The 18,455-nt window shown below is 41.2% G+C and overlaps 2 protein-coding genes across 2 annotated transcripts; both read right to left on the bottom strand.

Annotated features, from left to right (window-relative positions):
- Positions 1-1,775: 1,775 nt before the first annotated feature.
- Positions 1,776-3,518, bottom strand: LOC130957480 (uncharacterized). The gene is made up of 2 exons (XM_057884336.1): positions 2,562-3,518; positions 1,776-2,456 (listed from the first exon to the last, which is right to left on the bottom strand). The coding sequence occupies exons 1-2, from the start codon at positions 3,516-3,518 to the stop codon at positions 1,776-1,778; spliced, it is 1,638 nt and encodes a 545-aa protein (XP_057740319.1).
- A 962-nt stretch (positions 3,519-4,480) lies between these two features.
- Positions 4,481-7,067, bottom strand: LOC130957479 (uncharacterized). Its single transcript, XM_057884335.1, has 2 exons — positions 4,620-7,067; positions 4,481-4,519 (listed from the first exon to the last, which is right to left on the bottom strand). Exons 1-2 carry the CDS (start codon positions 7,065-7,067, stop codon positions 4,481-4,483), a joined length of 2,487 nt encoding a protein of 828 aa, XP_057740318.1.
- Between the last annotated feature and the right edge of the window lie 11,388 nt (positions 7,068-18,455).

Here is an 18,455-nt window from a genome sequence, read left to right as displayed (position 1 = left end):
GGAGCTTCGGGGCAGGAGCCAATAGTTTTATTAAGGTAATTTATAAAAACATGTCGGCAGAAGATCAGCAGATTGCCGAGGTGCTAAACGCAGTTTTTGGGAAGAACCCAGTAAACCCCCACCTCCTCATGGGTGATCGGGATTCCGGTCGTAATTACATTTGTGAGAAGCTTTTTACTTTACCCTTTATTCTTTTTCCTTCTTGTTGGTATTATGTGACGACTAACCGACCTTCCGTGTTTTCCTGCAGTGGATATGTCTGCGTCCGTGACGGGTCTTCCCGACTTGTTCCAGACTTTCCTCGGCGGCGGTGATGAGGAGAGTGACGAGCAACCGGCCCCCGAGGGACCTGATGCTCCGGAGGACAAAGACGTTCCCGAGCAGAAAGCCGCAACCGATGGGATCGGTACCTCGTCTCAGGGTGCCGCGGTCGAGAGTGGTAAGGCCGTCCATGCCTCCCCTGTCCACGAGGTGGTAGGAACTGATGGTTCTGTTCCTGGCCCGGACGTTGAGGTGGAAGAGGTCCCCAACCCAAGAAAAAGAAAGAAGGCTTCCACGGCGTCGTCTAGCCCTGAGGGAGCCCTTACTATTATGGAGAGGAATTTTAATGCAAGCGACTTCATAGATTCCCAGTTGATCCCGGGTACCGAGGAGTACTTCCAGGAGTCTTCTCTTGCCGCGCAGGCGAGGTGGATGTACCGTACCCTTTTGCGCGGTGCCGTGATAGCCCGGAAGGCCGAGTTTGAGCTAACCGGGATGGAGTCCCTCCGCCGAAGGTTGGAATCTGCTGGGAGAGCAAATAATGAACTAAAAGGTGAAGTTGAAACTCTCCGGCAGCAATTGACTCAATCTTCGGAAAAACTGGATGCTGCCGAGAAGAAGGCCACCACTGCCGAGCAGAAAGCTACTGCCGCCGAACAGAAGGCAACGGATGCCGAGAAGAAGCTGAAAGAGTCGGTCGCGACGGTTGAACGTTTAACCGAGCGTGAAATGGCTCTAGAGGGTCAGGTCGGCGAGGCGCAAAAGCGCGTGGCCGAAGTTGAGAAAGAGAAGCAGGCCGTGGAGGCCGAACTGTCGACATGGAAGGCTAAGTACAAGGACGTCGTCAAACAGGGCAGGGGCGCGATCCTGGCTACCGAGGAAGCCCTTAAAGCACAAGTCAAAATTATTGCCCCTGAGTTCGATACGTCGGCGATTGGTGTCCGCAAGGTCATCCATGACGGCAAGGTTGTTGATGCCTCCACGAAATGACCCTTCAGTTCCTGTTTAGCCGCTTTCTTTTGACTTGTAAACTATTTTAGTCTTTGCCGTTTTTGGCTTTTGTGAACTATTTGATGTTAGCCGTTTTACTTTTGGCTCGTGAACAATGACCTTTTTGGTCGTTTGCCCGTGTTGTCGATATAAATCTTACTTATCTGAGTGCGTTATCATTTTTAACCGTTTTGGTTTATATTTGTCGTTTTCCGGCATGCTCGCGTTATCGTTCCTATTAACCGTTTTTGGTTTGAAGTCGCTTAGACCGGCGGCCCGTGGCCTTTCGTGTAGTTGTTTGTTACAACGGTGTTTGACGGCTTCCCGGGGTGATCAGTCCCGGGTCGTACGTCGTTGTCAGTCGCGACAAGGTGATTTATCTGAAAAAATGGAGGTGAAATAGAATGGAGAATTTGCACAAGTGTATCTTATTCGGTATCCACATAAAAGACTTGCAAGTTACTATGAAGTTCAAACGACAAATTAACTACTTAGCTAGATTAGTCGGCAGGTCGCTCCGTCCTCTAGGAGTAGAATCTTCTAAGGTTGTCCGCATTCCAAGTTCTCGGGACTTCCTTGCCGTCGAGCCTTTCTAGTTTGAATGCTCCTTTTCCCATCACTTTCTTGACTCTATATGGGCCTTCCCAGTTAGCCGCCAGCTTGCCTTCTCCGGGGGTCGGCAGGCCGATATCATTTCGCCTCAGGACGAGGTCGTTTGGCTCGAATTCCCTTTTGAGCACTTTGGTGTTGTAGCGGAGCGCAACTTTTTGTTTTAGCGCCGTTTCTGTCAAGTGGGCCATTTCTCGGGCTTCTTCTATCAGGTCCTTTTCTACGGCTTCCTCCACCCCTTTCAAAAGAAGTCGTGGGCTCGGTTCTCCGATTTCTACGGGTATTACTGCGTCCGCCCCGTACGTTAACCGGAAAGGGGTTTCCTTGGTGGAGGACTGCTCGGTCGTTCGGTAAGACCAGAGAACTGATGCCAGCTCGTCGGCCCAAGCACCCTTTTTGTTGTCCAACCTCTTCTTTAGCCCTGAAAGGATAACCTTGTTGGCGGACTCCACTTGTCCGTTCGTCCGAGGGTGTTCTACCGAAGAGAACTTTTGCCTTATACCTAGGCCGTTGAGAAATTCTGTGAACTTTTTGTCGGCAAATTGTGTGCCGTTGTCCGAGATGACGACTTCTGGTATCCCGAACCGTGTTATCACCTGCCTCCACATGAATTTTCTGCAATTTGCAGAGGATATGCTAGCCAATGGTTCGGCTTCTATCCATTTGGTATAGTAATCAATTGCCACTATGAGATATTTGACCTGCCCAGGGCCGACGGGAAAGGGCCCCAAGAGGTCGATTCCCCACTGTGCGAACGGCCGGGAGGTCGTCAGCAAGCTCAACTCGTTTGCCGGTGCCTTGGCAAAGTTGGCGTTCTGTTGGCACTTTATGCACTTTTTAACAAACTCTTTGGAATCTGCCATCATCGACGGCCAGTAGTACCCAGCTCGGATCAACTTTCTTGCTAGGGCTTTTCCTCCGATGTGGTGCCCACAGCAGCCCTCGTGGACTTCCCTGAGGACGTAGTCCGTTTGGTCGGGGTGCAGGCACTTCAGTAGGGGTTGGCTGAGCCCCTTTCTGAATAGCTGTCCTTGGATGACGGCGTATTTGGCCGCTTCCCTCCTTAATTTCACCGCTTCCTTTTCGTCAGCAGGGACTTGGCCGTGTTCTAGGTAGTTTGTGATGGGGTCTAGCCATGAAGAACTTAGGGTTGTTGTGTGTAGTACAATTGCAGGTTCCCTTGTCATGCCTTGGATGAGAGACCGGTTTCCCTCCCCTGGCTTCGTGCTGGCTAACTTTGATAGGAGGTCTGCTCGCGTGTTCCTTTCTCTGGGTACATGCTGGACCGTGACCTCGTCGAACTTTTGGCTCAAGCTCTTGACCTTTTCCAAGTACTTCTGCAACAAGGGGTCCTTGGCTTGGTAGCTGCCGTTTACTTGGGAAGTGACGACTTGGGAATCGCTGCATACTTCCAGCCTTTTTGCGCCGACCTCTGCTGCTAGGGTCAAGCCTCCTATGAGGGCTTCGTATTCTGCTTGGTTGTTCGAGATGGGAAACTCGAATCTGACCGACTGTTCGTATACGACCTCGTTCGGACTTTCTAGGATGATCCCGGCTCCTCCGAAGGTCTGGTTGGAGGCTCCGTCTACATGGAGCTTCCACCGTGTACCCATGTCTTCGCCTGGGTCTCCTGTTATTTCAACCAAAAAATCCGCCATGGCCTGCGCCTTGATGGCTTGCCGGGGCTCGTACCGTATGTCATATTGGGAGAGTTCGATGGACCAAGTCATCATTCTTCCCGCCAGGTCGGGTTTTTGGAGAACTTGCCGGATCCCTTGGTCCGTTCTGACGACCACTTGGTGACTCTGGAAGTACTGTTTTAATCTCCTCGAGGAAGTCAGGAGTGCTAAGGCTAGCTTTTCCAATTTGCTATATCTTAACTCTGCTCCTTGTAGGGCCCTGCTTATGAAGTAGACTGGTTGTTGGGTCCTCCCGTCTTCCCGCACTAGTACTGCGGCCAGGGCGTCGCTTGTTATAGCGAGGTACAGGTACAGTGGTTCCCCGTCCCTTGGCTTCCCGAGAACGGGAGGTGCCGCTAGGATTTCCTTGAAGTGTTGAAAGGCTTCTTCGCACGCGGGTGTCCACTCAAACGCCATCCCTTTCTTCATGAGGTTGAAGAATGGCAGGGCCTTGGTCGCCGAGGCTCCGAGAAACCGGGAAAGTGATGTCAATCGCCCTGCCAACCTCTGGACATCCTTGACACAGCCTGGGCTCTTCATCTGAAGTATTGCCTGGCATTTCTCCGGGTTGGCTTCTACCCCTCTCTGAGTTATCATAAATCCCAGGAATTTGCCGGCTTCCATGGCGAAGGCGCACTTGAGGGGGTTCAGCCTCATACCATGTTGACGAAGGGACGCAAACACACTTGCCAGGTCGGTTAGGAGATCGTCGGGTCGTGTTGTTTTTGTCAGGATGTCGTCCACGTAGACTTCGACCGTTTTCCCTATGAGGTCGTGGAATATCCTGTTCATCAGCCTTTGATATGTCGCCCCTGCATTTTTCAAGCCAAACGGCATTACCTTGTAGCAGAAAGTTCCTCCTGGCGTTATGAACGCCGTTTTGTCTTCGTCTGGTGGGTGCATCGGTATCTGGTTGTAACCGGAGTAGGCGTCCATGAAACTCAGATACCGGTACCCCGCCGCGGCGTCGACGAGTGCATCTATGTTGGGGAGGGGGAAGCAATCTTTGGGGCATGCTTTGTTGAGGTCAGAGTAGTCCACGCACATTCTCCATCTGCCATTGTGTTTTTTCACCAATACCACGTTTGAGAGCCACGTCGAGTAGTCCACTTCTCGTATGAAGCCTGCTTCTAGGAGGCCGGCCGTTTGCTTGGCTACCTCCTCTGCTCTTTCCGCCGACATCTTTCTCCTTCGTTGAGCCACTGGGCGTGCTTCCGGCTTGACGGCTAGGTGGTGTGCAATGATTTGTGGATCAATGCCCGGCATGTCGGCTGGCGTCCATGCGAACAGGTCCTTGTTGGCCCTTATCATTTCAATCAAAGGCTCCTTCAACTCATGCGGGAGGTTCTTGTTAACGAATGTGAATCTTTCCCCTTCGTTACCGATGCTAAATTTCTCCAGGTCCCCTTCTGGTTCCGGCCTCGGGTTGTCCTCTACTCTGGCATCGAGGTCGGCTAGGAATACGCCGGATGCTTCCTTGGACTTCTTTCTGAGGGAAAGGCTGGCATTGTCGCAGGCGACCGCCGTCTCGAGGTCTCCTCTTATGGTCCCTATGGATCCATCATCGGTGACGAACTTCATAACTAGTAGCTTGGTGTTGATTATGGCCTCAAAATCATTGATTGTCTTCCTTCCCAAGATGATATTGTAGGCTGTGGAGTCTCGGAGGATCACGAATTCGGCCATCGCCGATCTTCGGCCTTGCATCTGTCCTACCGAGATCGGTAGGGAAATGACTCCGTCTGGTTTGATGAAGTGGTCGCCTAACCCGATAACCCCGTGCTGGTGGGTCGTCAGGTCGGCATCCTTCAGCCCCAGTGCGTCGAATACGTTTCGGAACATGATGTTTGAGTCGGCCCCAGTGTCGACAAGGATCCGTTTGACGAGGCCGGTTCCCACTCTGGCCGTGATGACCATGGGAGGGTTTTCCGGGGCGTCGCTGAACCATTGATCTTCTGGGCCGAAAGAAATGGACGGGGGTTTTTTGGTATTCTGCACTGGTGAAGATGAGATCGCCAGAACCTTGGCGTCTTTCCTGTGTGCTGACCGGGATTTTGGTGCAGTGTTCTTTGCCGTTACCACGTTTATCACCGTGAGGCCGTGGTCTTTGTCTTCAGGCTCTTGTCGCCGCTTGACCGGGCGTTTCTTGCCTTCCTCGTCCTGGTCGCGATAACGCCTTCTCGGCTCCCTGATGAGATGGGAGAACGCTGCCAGCTTTCCTTCCCTTATCGCTTGCTCTAATGCATCCTTCAAGTCGAAACAGTCCTGCGTTTGGTGGCCATATCCCTTATGGTAATCACAATAAAGGTTCTTGTTTCCGCCTGTGCGGTCCTTGAGTGGTCGGGGCTTCGGGAGAATTCCTTTCTCCGCAATTTGTTGGTAGACTTCCATGATGGGGAGGGTGAGTGGAGTGTAGTTAGTAAATTTCCCCACTCGAGGGAACGGTCTAGGTGCTTTGTTTGGCGCCTCCTCCCTGGCCTTTTCTTTCGCCCTCTCCCCGTCGCCACCGAACTGACGAGCCTGGCCGTAACCGGACTGCCGCTTATTGGCAGCCACGACTCGGCTGACTTCTTCATCGTTTATGTATTCTTTGGCCACCGTTTGGATTTCATGCATCGTCCAAACCGGTTTCGTTGTAAGGTGCTTTCGGAAGTTCTCGTTAAGGAGGCCGTTCGTCAGGCAGAGACTGGCCACCGAATCGGTTAAGCCGTCGATTTCCAAGCATTCGTCGTTGAACCGATCTAAGTACCTCCTGGTCGGCTCTCCCTGTCTTTGGGTCACCCCGAGAAGGTTGATAGGATGCTTGGCCTTTGCTATTCGCGTTGTGAATTGAGCCAGGAATGCGCGGCTGATGTCTGAGAAATTGTAGATAGAACCTTGAGGGAGGCCGTTAAACCATTTGATCGCTGGTCCTGCTAAGGTCACCGGGAAGGCACGGCATCTCACTTCGTCGCCTACTCCCTCTAGATTCATCCTGGCCTCGAAGGCCGTCAGGTGTTCTAGAGGGTCTTGAGTTCCGTCGTACCTCATGTCCGTTGGCTTGTCGAAGTGTTTCGGCAGCCGGACCTCGAGGATAGATCGGTGGAACGGGGTGGCGCCCATTATCACAGGTTGTCGTGTTCTTCCGTCTTCGCGACCTCTTGTCGCTCGATGGGTCGGTCTGCCTCGGGAGTAGATGATCGTGTCATTTCGTCTCCTCATTATGGGTGACTCCTCCCGCGAACTCTCTGCCTCCGTCCGCGGGCGGCTTCGGTAAGAGTCTTCCTCCTCGCTTCCGGGAGACGGGGTATAGCTCGGATCGGTAGAACGTCCGTCCCGCTCCCTGTCGGCAAGCTGCCGCTCCAGGTTCTGGACTCGGTGGCGCAGCTCTTGCATTATTATGGCGCTATCGCCGCCTGTTCCTCCGAATGGTCGTGTCCCCGTGCGTCGATGGGGGGACCTTCGCCGCCCCCCTTGCGAGGCGACGGAGGCTGCCCCCTCCGCTCCGGCAGCCCGGCCTTGGTCGCCAAGACCCAGTACAACTTCCATTTAGACGTCCCCACAGACGGCGCCAATGTTCGTTAGTCGGCTTCTGAACAGGTCGGGTGGACAGAAGATGCAAAGGTGGATAGATGAGGGTGTCTTGGTCCTGGATGCACTGATCGAGGGTTTGCCGAGCTGGCGAGCACTTGAGTTGGTGAACGGACGAGGGGGGGTGCCACCTGCAAAGACACTCCGACGCTCAAGTCAGAAATCGTACAAGCAGGGGGAGTGATGTAGAAAGTGACGTACCTCGGGGGAAGAGCCAATCTTCCCCTTATATACATGTCAGTAGTGGGCCCCTTACGTGACAGGCCCATATTCTCAAGGACGCTGTCCTGCAGCACGTGTGCGGTCCGTACAGAAAGTGTGTCCGGGTCGGTTGTAGGGCGCGTGCCCGGGTCGGGTGTTACATGGGTCGGGTCGGCCCAAAGCTGGTTCTGGGCCGGGCCGTAACATTATGTGTATGAATATATAGATGTTACATAATAAATAAAAAAATGTGCTTTTGTTATTATAATATAAATTAAATACTATAAATATAAATTATGTGTATTCATTTAATAAGAATGTAAATTGATAAACGTATGTACTTATAATATGCTATTTAATATATGCAATTAATATTTTTATATACATTAAATATTGCAATAAAAAATAGGCGCGTGAAAGGATAACAATTAAATTTTGCTCATAGCATTAAATAAAGTTAAAAATAAGATGATTGTTTTGGTACAATGATAAATTTATACGTATCGGTACGATAAAATTATGGACAAATTAAAACATTACAAGTAGATTATATTTTTCACGTTAATAATTAATTTTTTTGTTTTAAATATATATCATATCAATAATTTTACTAAATTATCCTCATATTTTAGTAAAAATAAAAAATATTTTTTATTTAATTTTATAAAAAGACTTAAATATCCTTCTTTCTTTATATTAGACAAAAACTATCCTAATTCTTTTAATTTAGTCAAAATTCAATTAGCTTTAATTTTATTATTTTAAATTTCAATCAATTTAAAAATCAAAACTAAAATATATTTTATTATTCATTATTCATAAATAATACATGTACACTAAAAAATTGCTTCAACTCTAATGAACCCTAATCTAATCTCTTCCACCCTTTTATACAAGAAGAAGAATTCTAAAAAATTGTTCTTCATTCTTTAATACCAATCTGTCAGCAGAACTTTCTTTGCCTTTGGTAGATGACCATGCATCACAAGCCACCTTGGAGATTCTGGCATGAAGAGAATCCCTATAGCTAAGGCGAGTGAAGGAACTGCGGCTTAGTATCTGGCAAGAATTTCTCGAATACGTAGTTTAGTATGTAGCCAAGTAAGATTCTGATACCGATGCAAAGTTCGGGGAGGGAGGTTAGAAGGCCGCGGGATTTGGCAGAGGAGATTTCTGCAGAATAAACGGGGGCTATCATGAGTGCGAAACCGACGCCAACGCCGGCGATGCACCTTCCAGTCATTAAAATTGCGTAGTTTGGGCCGTAGCCCATGAGGATTGCACCAAGCATGAAGAGGATGGAGACCATGGAGATTATATAGCGTCGACCAACGTAATCAGAGATTCTTCCGGCGGCTAAGGAGCCAACCAATGCGCATATGTTGAGGATTTCGGCGAGGATTTCCTGTTGTGTGTCGCTGATTCCGAGTTCTTCTTTGATAAAAATCATTAGGGCTAAGGTTGCTCTTTGTTGACAGATTGGTATTAAAGGATGAAGAATAATTTTTTAGTGTTCTTCTTCTAGGAGTGGAAGAGATTAGATTAGGGTTTATTAGAGTTGAAGCAATTTTTTAGTGTACATGAATTATTTATGAATAATGAAATATATTTTAGTTTTGATTTTTAAATTGATTGAAATTTAAAATGATAAAATTAAAGCTAATTGAATTTTGACTAAATTAAAAGAATTAGGGTAGTTTTTGTCTAATATAAAGAAAGAAGGATATTTAAGTCTTTTTATAAAATTAAATAAAAAATATTTTTTATTTTTATTAAAATATGAGGGTGATTTAATAAAATTATTGAAATGATATATATTTAAAATAATAAAAATTAATTATTGATATGGAAAATATAATTCATTTATAGTGTTTTAATTTGTCCATAATTTTATCGTACTAATACGTATAAATTTATTATCGTACCGAAGCAATCACCTAAAAATAAAAGATTTTGGCCGATTTTAATTTCCTAAGTTTGATTCCCAAATTTTTTTTTTGGTATATTATCCTATCCAGGACATATGTATATAAAAATAAGTTAAATAATATATATAATAATATATAAATACATGATGATTGATTTTTATTTATACATAATATTTATATGATATATAAGGAAAATGTCAAATCAGTTCACCCAATTAACTGATTTTTTGTCACCAAAAAAATTAACTGATTTTTTAGGTTTTTTTTTTATTTTTAACTGGTTTATTATCCACATATTTTTACTCTAAATTGAACAACCTACGTAATAATTAGCTCTCTATTAACTCAATTAAATTGGTTAATTTGGTCCGATTCTTAAAATTAGAGTTGAGCATTAAATTTCATAAAATTAAATAGAATGGCGTAAAATTGTAAAATTGTTTTGGAGAACTCATAGTAAGTCAAAAAATACATCATCTCTTAATGCTAGCTTTTCTTATAACCTAATTATTTATTGCATACTATTTATTTGAATGTCATTAAGTTAATAAAAAAATTTTTAAAATATTTTTTATTTTTTAACATGTTTGATAAATTTTTAATAATTAAAATAAAAGTATTAAAAAAATAAAAAATATATTTTTTAAAAAATTACAATTTACATATTTTTTTAAAAAAATTTTAAAAAAATATTTTTTACAAAATAAATAAATAAAAAATATTTTTATATGAAATTAAATATTCAAACATAAATTTTTTTTAGTTTTTTATTTTGTTATAAGATCTTTTAAAATAAATAACTAAAAAAATATTTTTTTTTTAAAATTTACCAAAACAAACCCATAATCTTGTATAGAATTGTAACTTCTGGTTCGGGGTTCTAAACACATTATCATTACTTTAGCTATTTCAAAAAAAAAAAATAATAATAAAAACTAAAGAATTGTTGACAAAAAAATTATTTAATCGATAATCTAAACTATATATACACACATAATAACATGCAATATTATATTGTAACTTTGAAACAGAAAACTTGTGACCCGAGGAAAAAAAAGACAGCAATCTGAACGATGACAAAGGAAAAGCTAAGATACATCTTAATGTCTTAATGCATGTCACATTAGGGTGAAATTGTTCGTAACACAAAATTGCCAAGTAAGATAACATAAATAAATGAGTTGCTCATCTTATAAACTCCTTGTTCTTTTTTATTTTTTTTCAATGTAAAACTAATTTCATTACTCTTCATACTTACAACATTAACATAAATTTTCTTAAAATAATTTCAATCCCCTTTAAGAAACGGTATACAAAAAGATATGCATGGTAGGGGAGTGGGACTAGGGGTGGAAATTGTGCTTTCGAAGTTAGTTTAGAGTATAACATGAAGCTGATTAATCTTTTATCAATTGACTTGAAGAAACATATATAAAATTATAAAATTATATATATTCTCTCACCACTACTATACGTTTAAATAATAATTCGAAGGCCTGACTTGGTAAGTCTTCACTTTAATTTCTTGGCTAATACATGACTTGATAGGCAAGGCATGAAAACTATATGATATACATTATATAATTATGCTATTTCTTCTTACAAGTAAAACCATAAATTATTGATATCAAGAAACAGAAAATAGAATCGATGTTCTACTCTGATCTCTACATATAAAATCACACTAGCTACAACACATATATCTCTCAAAGCAACTACTAGATACTCTTTTTCTCACCCGCTCTCGCTTTAATTTCCACTTTAAAATCTTTATATATATAGAAGTTTAATTTTCCTCAACCACCGCCACGATTCTTGTTTTGTGATTTTCTCTTTACTTTGGTTTGCATCAATGTTGTGTTCATTATATTCTGTAATGAATAGCAGTAATCAACGTTGTTGTATTAGAGGACGATGAAGATAAGGTTCACTCTCGTGCATAAGGGCTTATAAACAATATACAGCCTTGTCGACAAAATGTTTTCCGAGTCCATTTCTAAATTAGTACTTCATTTTATGCATATATTTATAAGCTATATCTCTGGACTGTTAGGTACACTGGTACATTATCATTTCTCAAGGTTGAAAAACAGGCTTGTGTAGCAAGTGCAAATTTGGAAAGCAATAGCACAACTAATTTTTTAAAAATAGGAAACATCCTCATCTGCGTTTTCTTCTCCTTGAACAACATTTTCCCTCTTTCCCCGTTATGATATGCACTTTTCTTTTTTCTCCTCCTCTTTTGTTGTTGCATTTTTTGTTTCCTTTTTTTCCCTTCTTCTTTACTTCTTTTGAAACCGATTTAATTTCTTTTTGTTAAGAAAATTTGTATGAATCGCAGATTTATTCCAAGAATCACATACTAGCAGACAAAAGGTGAAAATAAAGCAATTTCCAAGATGGATAAAAGAAGCAGCAAGTTAAGAGAGACACAGAAGTGTAGAAGAGATGTGGAATGAAATGACTGAAGTTATTAGAAAAGTGGTAGAAGAGATTTTCGGAGCGACTAGAGGTTGTTGGGTTTTTGGGCTCCCTTCCTAAGTGGAGAAAAAGTCTAGATGTTAGTGTTCAAACTCATGAAGAGTTGAAGTGGCTGAGGTGAGTTAGGGTTGAGGGAGAGAGGTCATTTTGAAAGGAGAACACCAAACACTAGAGAGAAAGGAAGAGAGAAAGTCATTTTCGCACATACACAAAGCTGTCTCTGTAAATTGGTTGCTGCAGATTCGTTAACCGTTGGATCGAGCTCAAATTTAGACAGTGTGATTTAAACATCTGGTTCTTTGATTTCACCGTTCGGATCTTCAATTCAATTTCTGTAGCTGGAGATATTAGCCAGACACAGTAGTTCTGTTTTTGTGGTATTTTCATCTTCGATTCTTGTAATTGTTTTGAAAGCTTTGAAACTTGGATTGGCTTGTTGTATGCACATTTTATGCAGTAATTTGTGACTTTCTTGTATCCTATTTTTCATCATAGTGAAACTATTTCCTGGTTTTGGTGACTCGTGGTTTTTACTTCTCACATTGAGAAGGTTTTCCACGTTAAAAATCTTAGTGTGTTATTAGCTTGTCTCTAATTTCTCTTTTATGTGATTTTTCCGCTACTATTGGATATTATTGTGCTGACGTTAATACTTATTGTGAGTGGATATTGTTGCTCCTCTAATTCTTGCAAGTAGGAAATTATGTTTTATTCTATCAGAGGTATCAAGACAATTGAGCAAGAGATATAGAATCGTCGTGGTGGATGCAATTTGAGATGTAGACGGATTAGGCCGGGTTTAATTTGATTCAGACTCCACTCAAATATTTGACTAGAAGTATTTTAAAAATTTGAAGCCGACTTAAAATTAACTCAAAAATAATAGGGTTAAATTTGACCAATCTAATTAATATATACAATTTTATAAATTTTATATAGTAAATTAATGGTATAATTATTCTGTTAGTTTTTATAATTTTGTTAAATTTATAATTAGATTATATATATATATATATTTTAATTGGGTCTCTATACTGCTTTTAATTTGTAATTTGGCTCTTTCTATATCAAAAACGTTAAAATTAATAAAATATTTCTCTAAAAAAATATGTGCTCAAAGATCTAATTATGTTCTTGATTGTGAACACATTCAATTTTTAGAAAAATATTCTATTAATTCTAACTTTTTTTAAATTGACAGTGACTTAAGTACAAATTTAAAAACAATGTAAAAAGCCAATTGAGATAAAAAAATTATAAAAATTTAATTATAAATTTAGTAAAATTATAGAGACCAATAGAGTATATTAAACCTAAATTAATAAAATCTTATATTCAAAGATTAAATTTAATAAATATTATATAATATTTATACTAAAATATATTATTTTAAATTAAAAATAACGATTTTTGGATAGGAATATTGGATCAAGCCTACCCAAAGCATGACTCAAACCTGGCTCAAAAATTCACACCGGGTAAAAATTACAAATCCAAGCACGACAAAATTTATTTTGGATCATGCCGTCCTGGTCAAACTGACTTGAACACCATGATGCAAGTGTACAATTAAAGTTAAAAATAAAGGAGAAATATTTTAAATAGTGGTCTTTTATGCAGGGTGAACACGGATGAGATCCAATATCCGTAATTTTTAAGTTTAGATTCGATCCGATCCATTCTCCACATTTGCGAATCGAATCAGGTTTTAGATATATCTACAAAAGATATAAATAATTTAAAAGCTTATTTTTATTAAAAAATATCAATAAAATACTATGTTTCTACTCTTTTAAACATATTTACTCTTAAATATTATTAAACATACTTTTCTTAAATAATAAAAATAAAATAATACACATATATGATAATTATTAGTTGAAATAAAACATAAAAATGAATATTTACTTATTTATTTTTTTTTTTTGTGGATCCGCTGATATGCGGATATCTACATGAAATCCGCAATCCAATTCTATTAGTGTGCGGATCAGATCCAATAGTCTTGCGGATCAGATCGATATCCACAATTTTTGGATCGAATTCGGATAAATACTGCGAATATAAGACGATCCGATCCATGAACACCCCTACTTTTATGTCTTAAGATGAAGAACTAGAAGAAATATAAGACGACTGAGATGAGGCCAAAAGTGGGGGTAAGTGAAGTAAGAGCGAGAGTTGATAGGGATTTTCATTAGTGTTTTAGTATGAAGAAAGGAAAAAAATGCATTTACAAAAATAATAAAGTCGCGAAAAAAAAGGCTAGAGGATTTTATAAAACTAAGTACATTAAAGACAAAAATGGTAAAATTTTGCATATGCAGTAATCTAATTATAAATTGCCTATATATTTTCTTCTTTTTTGATGCACTTCTTTGGTCTGTACTCATTAAAAGAGTAATTTTGCTAAAAAAAGATCTTAAACAAATAATTTGGGTTTAGAATTGTCAAAAATTACTTTGTCAGAAAAACTAATAAGCTACATAAAATAATAAATATCTAGTTGAGTAAACTACCATTTCTATCCATAGAAGTTGAAAACGTTGACAAATCTACCCACAAAAAAAAGAAATTACCAAATGTACCCATTAATAATGCTATTCGTGGAACGAAACTAACCAATTGTTATTTCGACATTGACTCCATTAGTAACGCTCCCTACGTGGCACTTCACGGCGTGACAAGGCTTCATACGTGGATATTGTAATTAATATTATTTAAAAATATAATTGGATTTGTAATTTTTTTTAAAAAAAGGGAAATTAGAAATGAAGAGTTAGCAAACGTATACCTGTTCGCGCGTTTCACAAAACAGAAGTCAGAACACTAGGAAAAATTTGTTCATCTTCTCCACTCAAAGAAAACCTCCCGTCCCGTCCTGTTTGTGTGTGGGTTAGCTGCCGATGATAATCTCTGTATTGAAGAGAGGGTGCTTGTTGGTGTGGAACGTGTTCACCGAGCATCCAGTTAACCTTCCTGAGTTTGCAAAAGAAAACAATGATCCTGAACCAGATGTTGAGATTTTAACCGTTACTAGGACCCCAATTAAGCACAAACTTAAACAATGTGTTAGGAGAACCCCAACACCAAAGAAGAAGGGAAAGAGACTGTTGAAATTGAGTGAGACAGAAAGAGGTATGCCTAGACCAGATGCCCAAACACAAGATGATGTGCTGGACAAAGATCTCCATCCTACCACAAGAAACACACAACAACCAGATATAACCAGTGATCAACCAAATGTACCCACGCATTCACCAAAAGTAACCTTCGAAGAGCCATCAAGGATCATTCAGCCCCCAAATGCACCCACCGAACCTAATTTACCTGCATATCAACCCAGCTCTATACCGTCGCCACCCTTGGAGAAGACTCCTCCACACCCTCAACCATCACATGTACCAGTTGCAAGTGAAGAAACTAGACACCAAAATCCAGTTTCTGCAGAATCAGTTGCTCCCACAGTTGATAAAGGGCCTGAAGAATCTAATGAGATTTTCACACAATACATCCCACAGCCTTGCAACGAACCAGACTCTCAGGAGCATAGCATCCAAAATGAGAAAGAAACACCCTGTGAAGGGGGTCAACCCAGCAGTTCACAACCCGAACCAGATATAAACCCAGATGTTTGTGGTGGAAGTCAAAAGAAGAGGAAGAGACGATCAACAGTCAGGCCTCCTCCATCAGGGTAAACCTTCATACCTAATCAGGATCCAAATAGGAATCCTTCAATTTTTATACCTATGAAGGGTGAAGATATGTCGGAGACAAGTGCAGGGATGCATTGTTATGAGTCAAAAGAGCTGGATTCTGTTGCAAGTGATGATGAGGACAGTCAGCAGGCAACATTTCCTCAAACAAATCCAGATGCTCCAGTTAGGGAAGTAAGATTGGAGCTTGGCATGGAGTTTGAAAATCTGGACCATTTCAAGAAGGCAGTTAGAAAGTTTAACATCAACATAGGCCGAAGCATATTCTTTTCAAGAGTGGATTCAGCCAGGTGTAAGGCCACATGTTATGATGAGGATTATCCATGGCAGATATACTGTGCAAAATGGTCGTATCCATTAAGCTTTCAGGTGAAGACGTTTGTCAATGAACATACCTGCAGCAGAGTTAATAAGAATACATCTGCAAATAAAAAATGGGTTGTAGAGGAGCTCAAGGAAGATTCTGATCATCCAGACATGACTTAAAGGCAGTTCCAAGATTTTCTCAAGAAGGAGTATGATGTGATTGTGAATGAGAGGAAGATATACAGGGCTATGGTGAAGGCAAAAAAAGAATTGAAGGGTCAGAAATAGCTTATTATGCACTTCTTAGGGACTATGCCAATGAAATTATGAGGACCAACCCTGGCTCCACTGTAAAGATCAGCACTAATTATGTTGAAGAGACTGAGCATAAATTCAAAAGGATATATATATGTTTGGAAGGTTGTAAAAAGTGATTTTCGGTTGGCTTCCGACCTTTTATAGGGTTGGATGGTACTTTTCTAAAGGGCTACTACCATGGACAGTTGTTGACTACAATCAGCCACGATGCCATTAACCACATATACCCTGTATCATATGCAGTTGTGGCAGGGACAGAGCTAGATGAAATATTAGAAGGGGGCCAAAAATATTTACACAATAAAATAAGACTAAAATAAAATTTTAAGGGAGGCTAAACTAAAATTAACATATAATTTACATGTAAAAAATTAAAATTAGGGGACGGTTGTCCCCCCTCCCCCTTTCTCTCCATATAGCTCCGCCCTTGAGTTGTGGAGTGCGAATACAAGGATAGTTGAAAGTGGTTTCTGGAACTCCTCCAACAAGACCTAGGTGACGTAACAATCAATGCATTCAACTTCATGTCAGACATGCAGAAGGTAATGAGTGAATTCTTATTCTTTGTATATGTGTTCATTATTAGTGATTCACAATGTATTGTGCATAATTAGTGTTGTTATGTTTGGTACTGTGAATACGATGAATAGTTATTGTCAATTATAGGGTATAATCATGTAGCTGCTTTACTTTTCTTCACTAGGTCCTCATCTCTGCTATGCGTGAGGCAAATCTAGGAGCACATCATAGATTTTTTACTATGCACATATGCCAAAACTTTATAAAACAGTGGGATGATACAGAATTGAAAATGGCAATGTGGAGATGTACCAAGGCCACAACCTTTCAAGAGTTCAATGCTGTATTGGATAGGATCAGACGGGTTAATCCCCAGGCTTTGGAGTATCTAAACAGGATCCCTCCAACTCAATAGAGTAGGTATGGTTTTAGCGAATACCCGAAGTCTGATGATTACACGAACAACAACTGTGAATCATTCAATTCTAGGATCAAGAAAATGAGAGAAAATCCTATTATAACTATGCTGGAAGAGGTTAGGTGTTATATAATGAGCATCATTACTAGAAACAAGAAGGCGTTGGTGGGATATAACGGAGTCATCACTCTTCTGCAGTAGAGTAGGCTGGAGAAAGAGAAAAGGGAGAGCAACAAGTGGCGGTCATTTCCCACCGAAGATGATCCTGGAAATGTATACGAAGTATAATGCTTGCCACACAAGGTTATGGTGGATATTGGACAGAGAACTTGTAGTTGCAAATTTTGGCAACTGACTGACATGCCATGCAAGCATGTATGTGCTGCCCTTGCATACCAAAATAGGAGACCAGAGGAACATGCACATAATTGGCTCTTTATGGGGCATATAATAGCACATACCAGTTTGTCATCCAACCTGTTCCAAGTCAAGAATACTGGCAGCATGTTGATCTACCTCCTATATTGCCCCCAGTATACAAGAAGCAGATTGGGAGACCAAAGTTGAAAAGAGAAAAAAAAACGATGCCCCAAAAGAACCCACCCTAGATCCTCATAGGGCTCCCAAAAAATATGGCCCCATCACCTGCAAGTATTGCCTAAAGGTAAACTATACTTCATATGCTTACATTACTTGTGATTTGAATGTCCAGATTTATTTTCATGACATATGTATTGTAGACTGGACACAACAGTCGTAGCTGTTCCAAGAAGAAGGAGACAATGGCTGGGAGTGCTGGAGGACAAACTTCAAGTCAACACCCAGGTGCTGCTGGGGCTGCTGTGGATGATGAAGAGGAGGCGGCAAGACTAGAGGAGATGTTCTGGAAGGAAACTCTAGAAGCTGTTGAAGCAGCTCAAGCAGCAGCATCTCAGCCCCCCCCGATTGTGAGTCTAGTGATGTATTTTACTTCATTTTACAAGTTGTGTTTAATTATGCCACTCATGTGTGTCTACTGTTGCAGGAGACCACTCCAGTTCCTCAAGCCATTCCTAATCCAGTCATGCCTCCTTCAGTTAGGTCACAAACAGCAAAAAGACCACTAAAGAAGAAGAAGAATCTGAGAAGACCACCACCAACTAGTCAGCAACCACCATCTGCTCAGGCTACTGTCAGGCCACCAACACCAACTGCGCAAACTATAGTTATTCCACCACCTCCGGCTTCTCATGTGCCACCCACTGTGACACCTCAAAACATGCAAGCTGCCTCTCATAGTACTACTTCAAGGTTTATGGACTTCATGCCAACTCTCGCAGTTAGAGGATCAAGCTCAACTAGGTGGCCGCAACCAGCCTTCCGTCCACCAGCCAAAAAGGGGTTAACAACTGCACACTTGAAAGAAGGATCAAGCAGAAGCAGCAACTCCACTCCAAATACATGAAGCAAGCATGTTTAT

The sequence above is a fragment of the Arachis stenosperma genome, chromosome 10 (assembly GCF_014773155.1).
Source record: "Arachis stenosperma cultivar V10309 chromosome 10, arast.V10309.gnm1.PFL2, whole genome shotgun sequence".
In the NCBI taxonomy this organism is placed as follows: Eukaryota; Viridiplantae; Streptophyta; class Magnoliopsida; order Fabales; family Fabaceae; genus Arachis; species Arachis stenosperma.
Note: the sequence above shows the minus strand (reverse complement) of the source record. Positions and strands in the feature narration are given on the sequence as shown.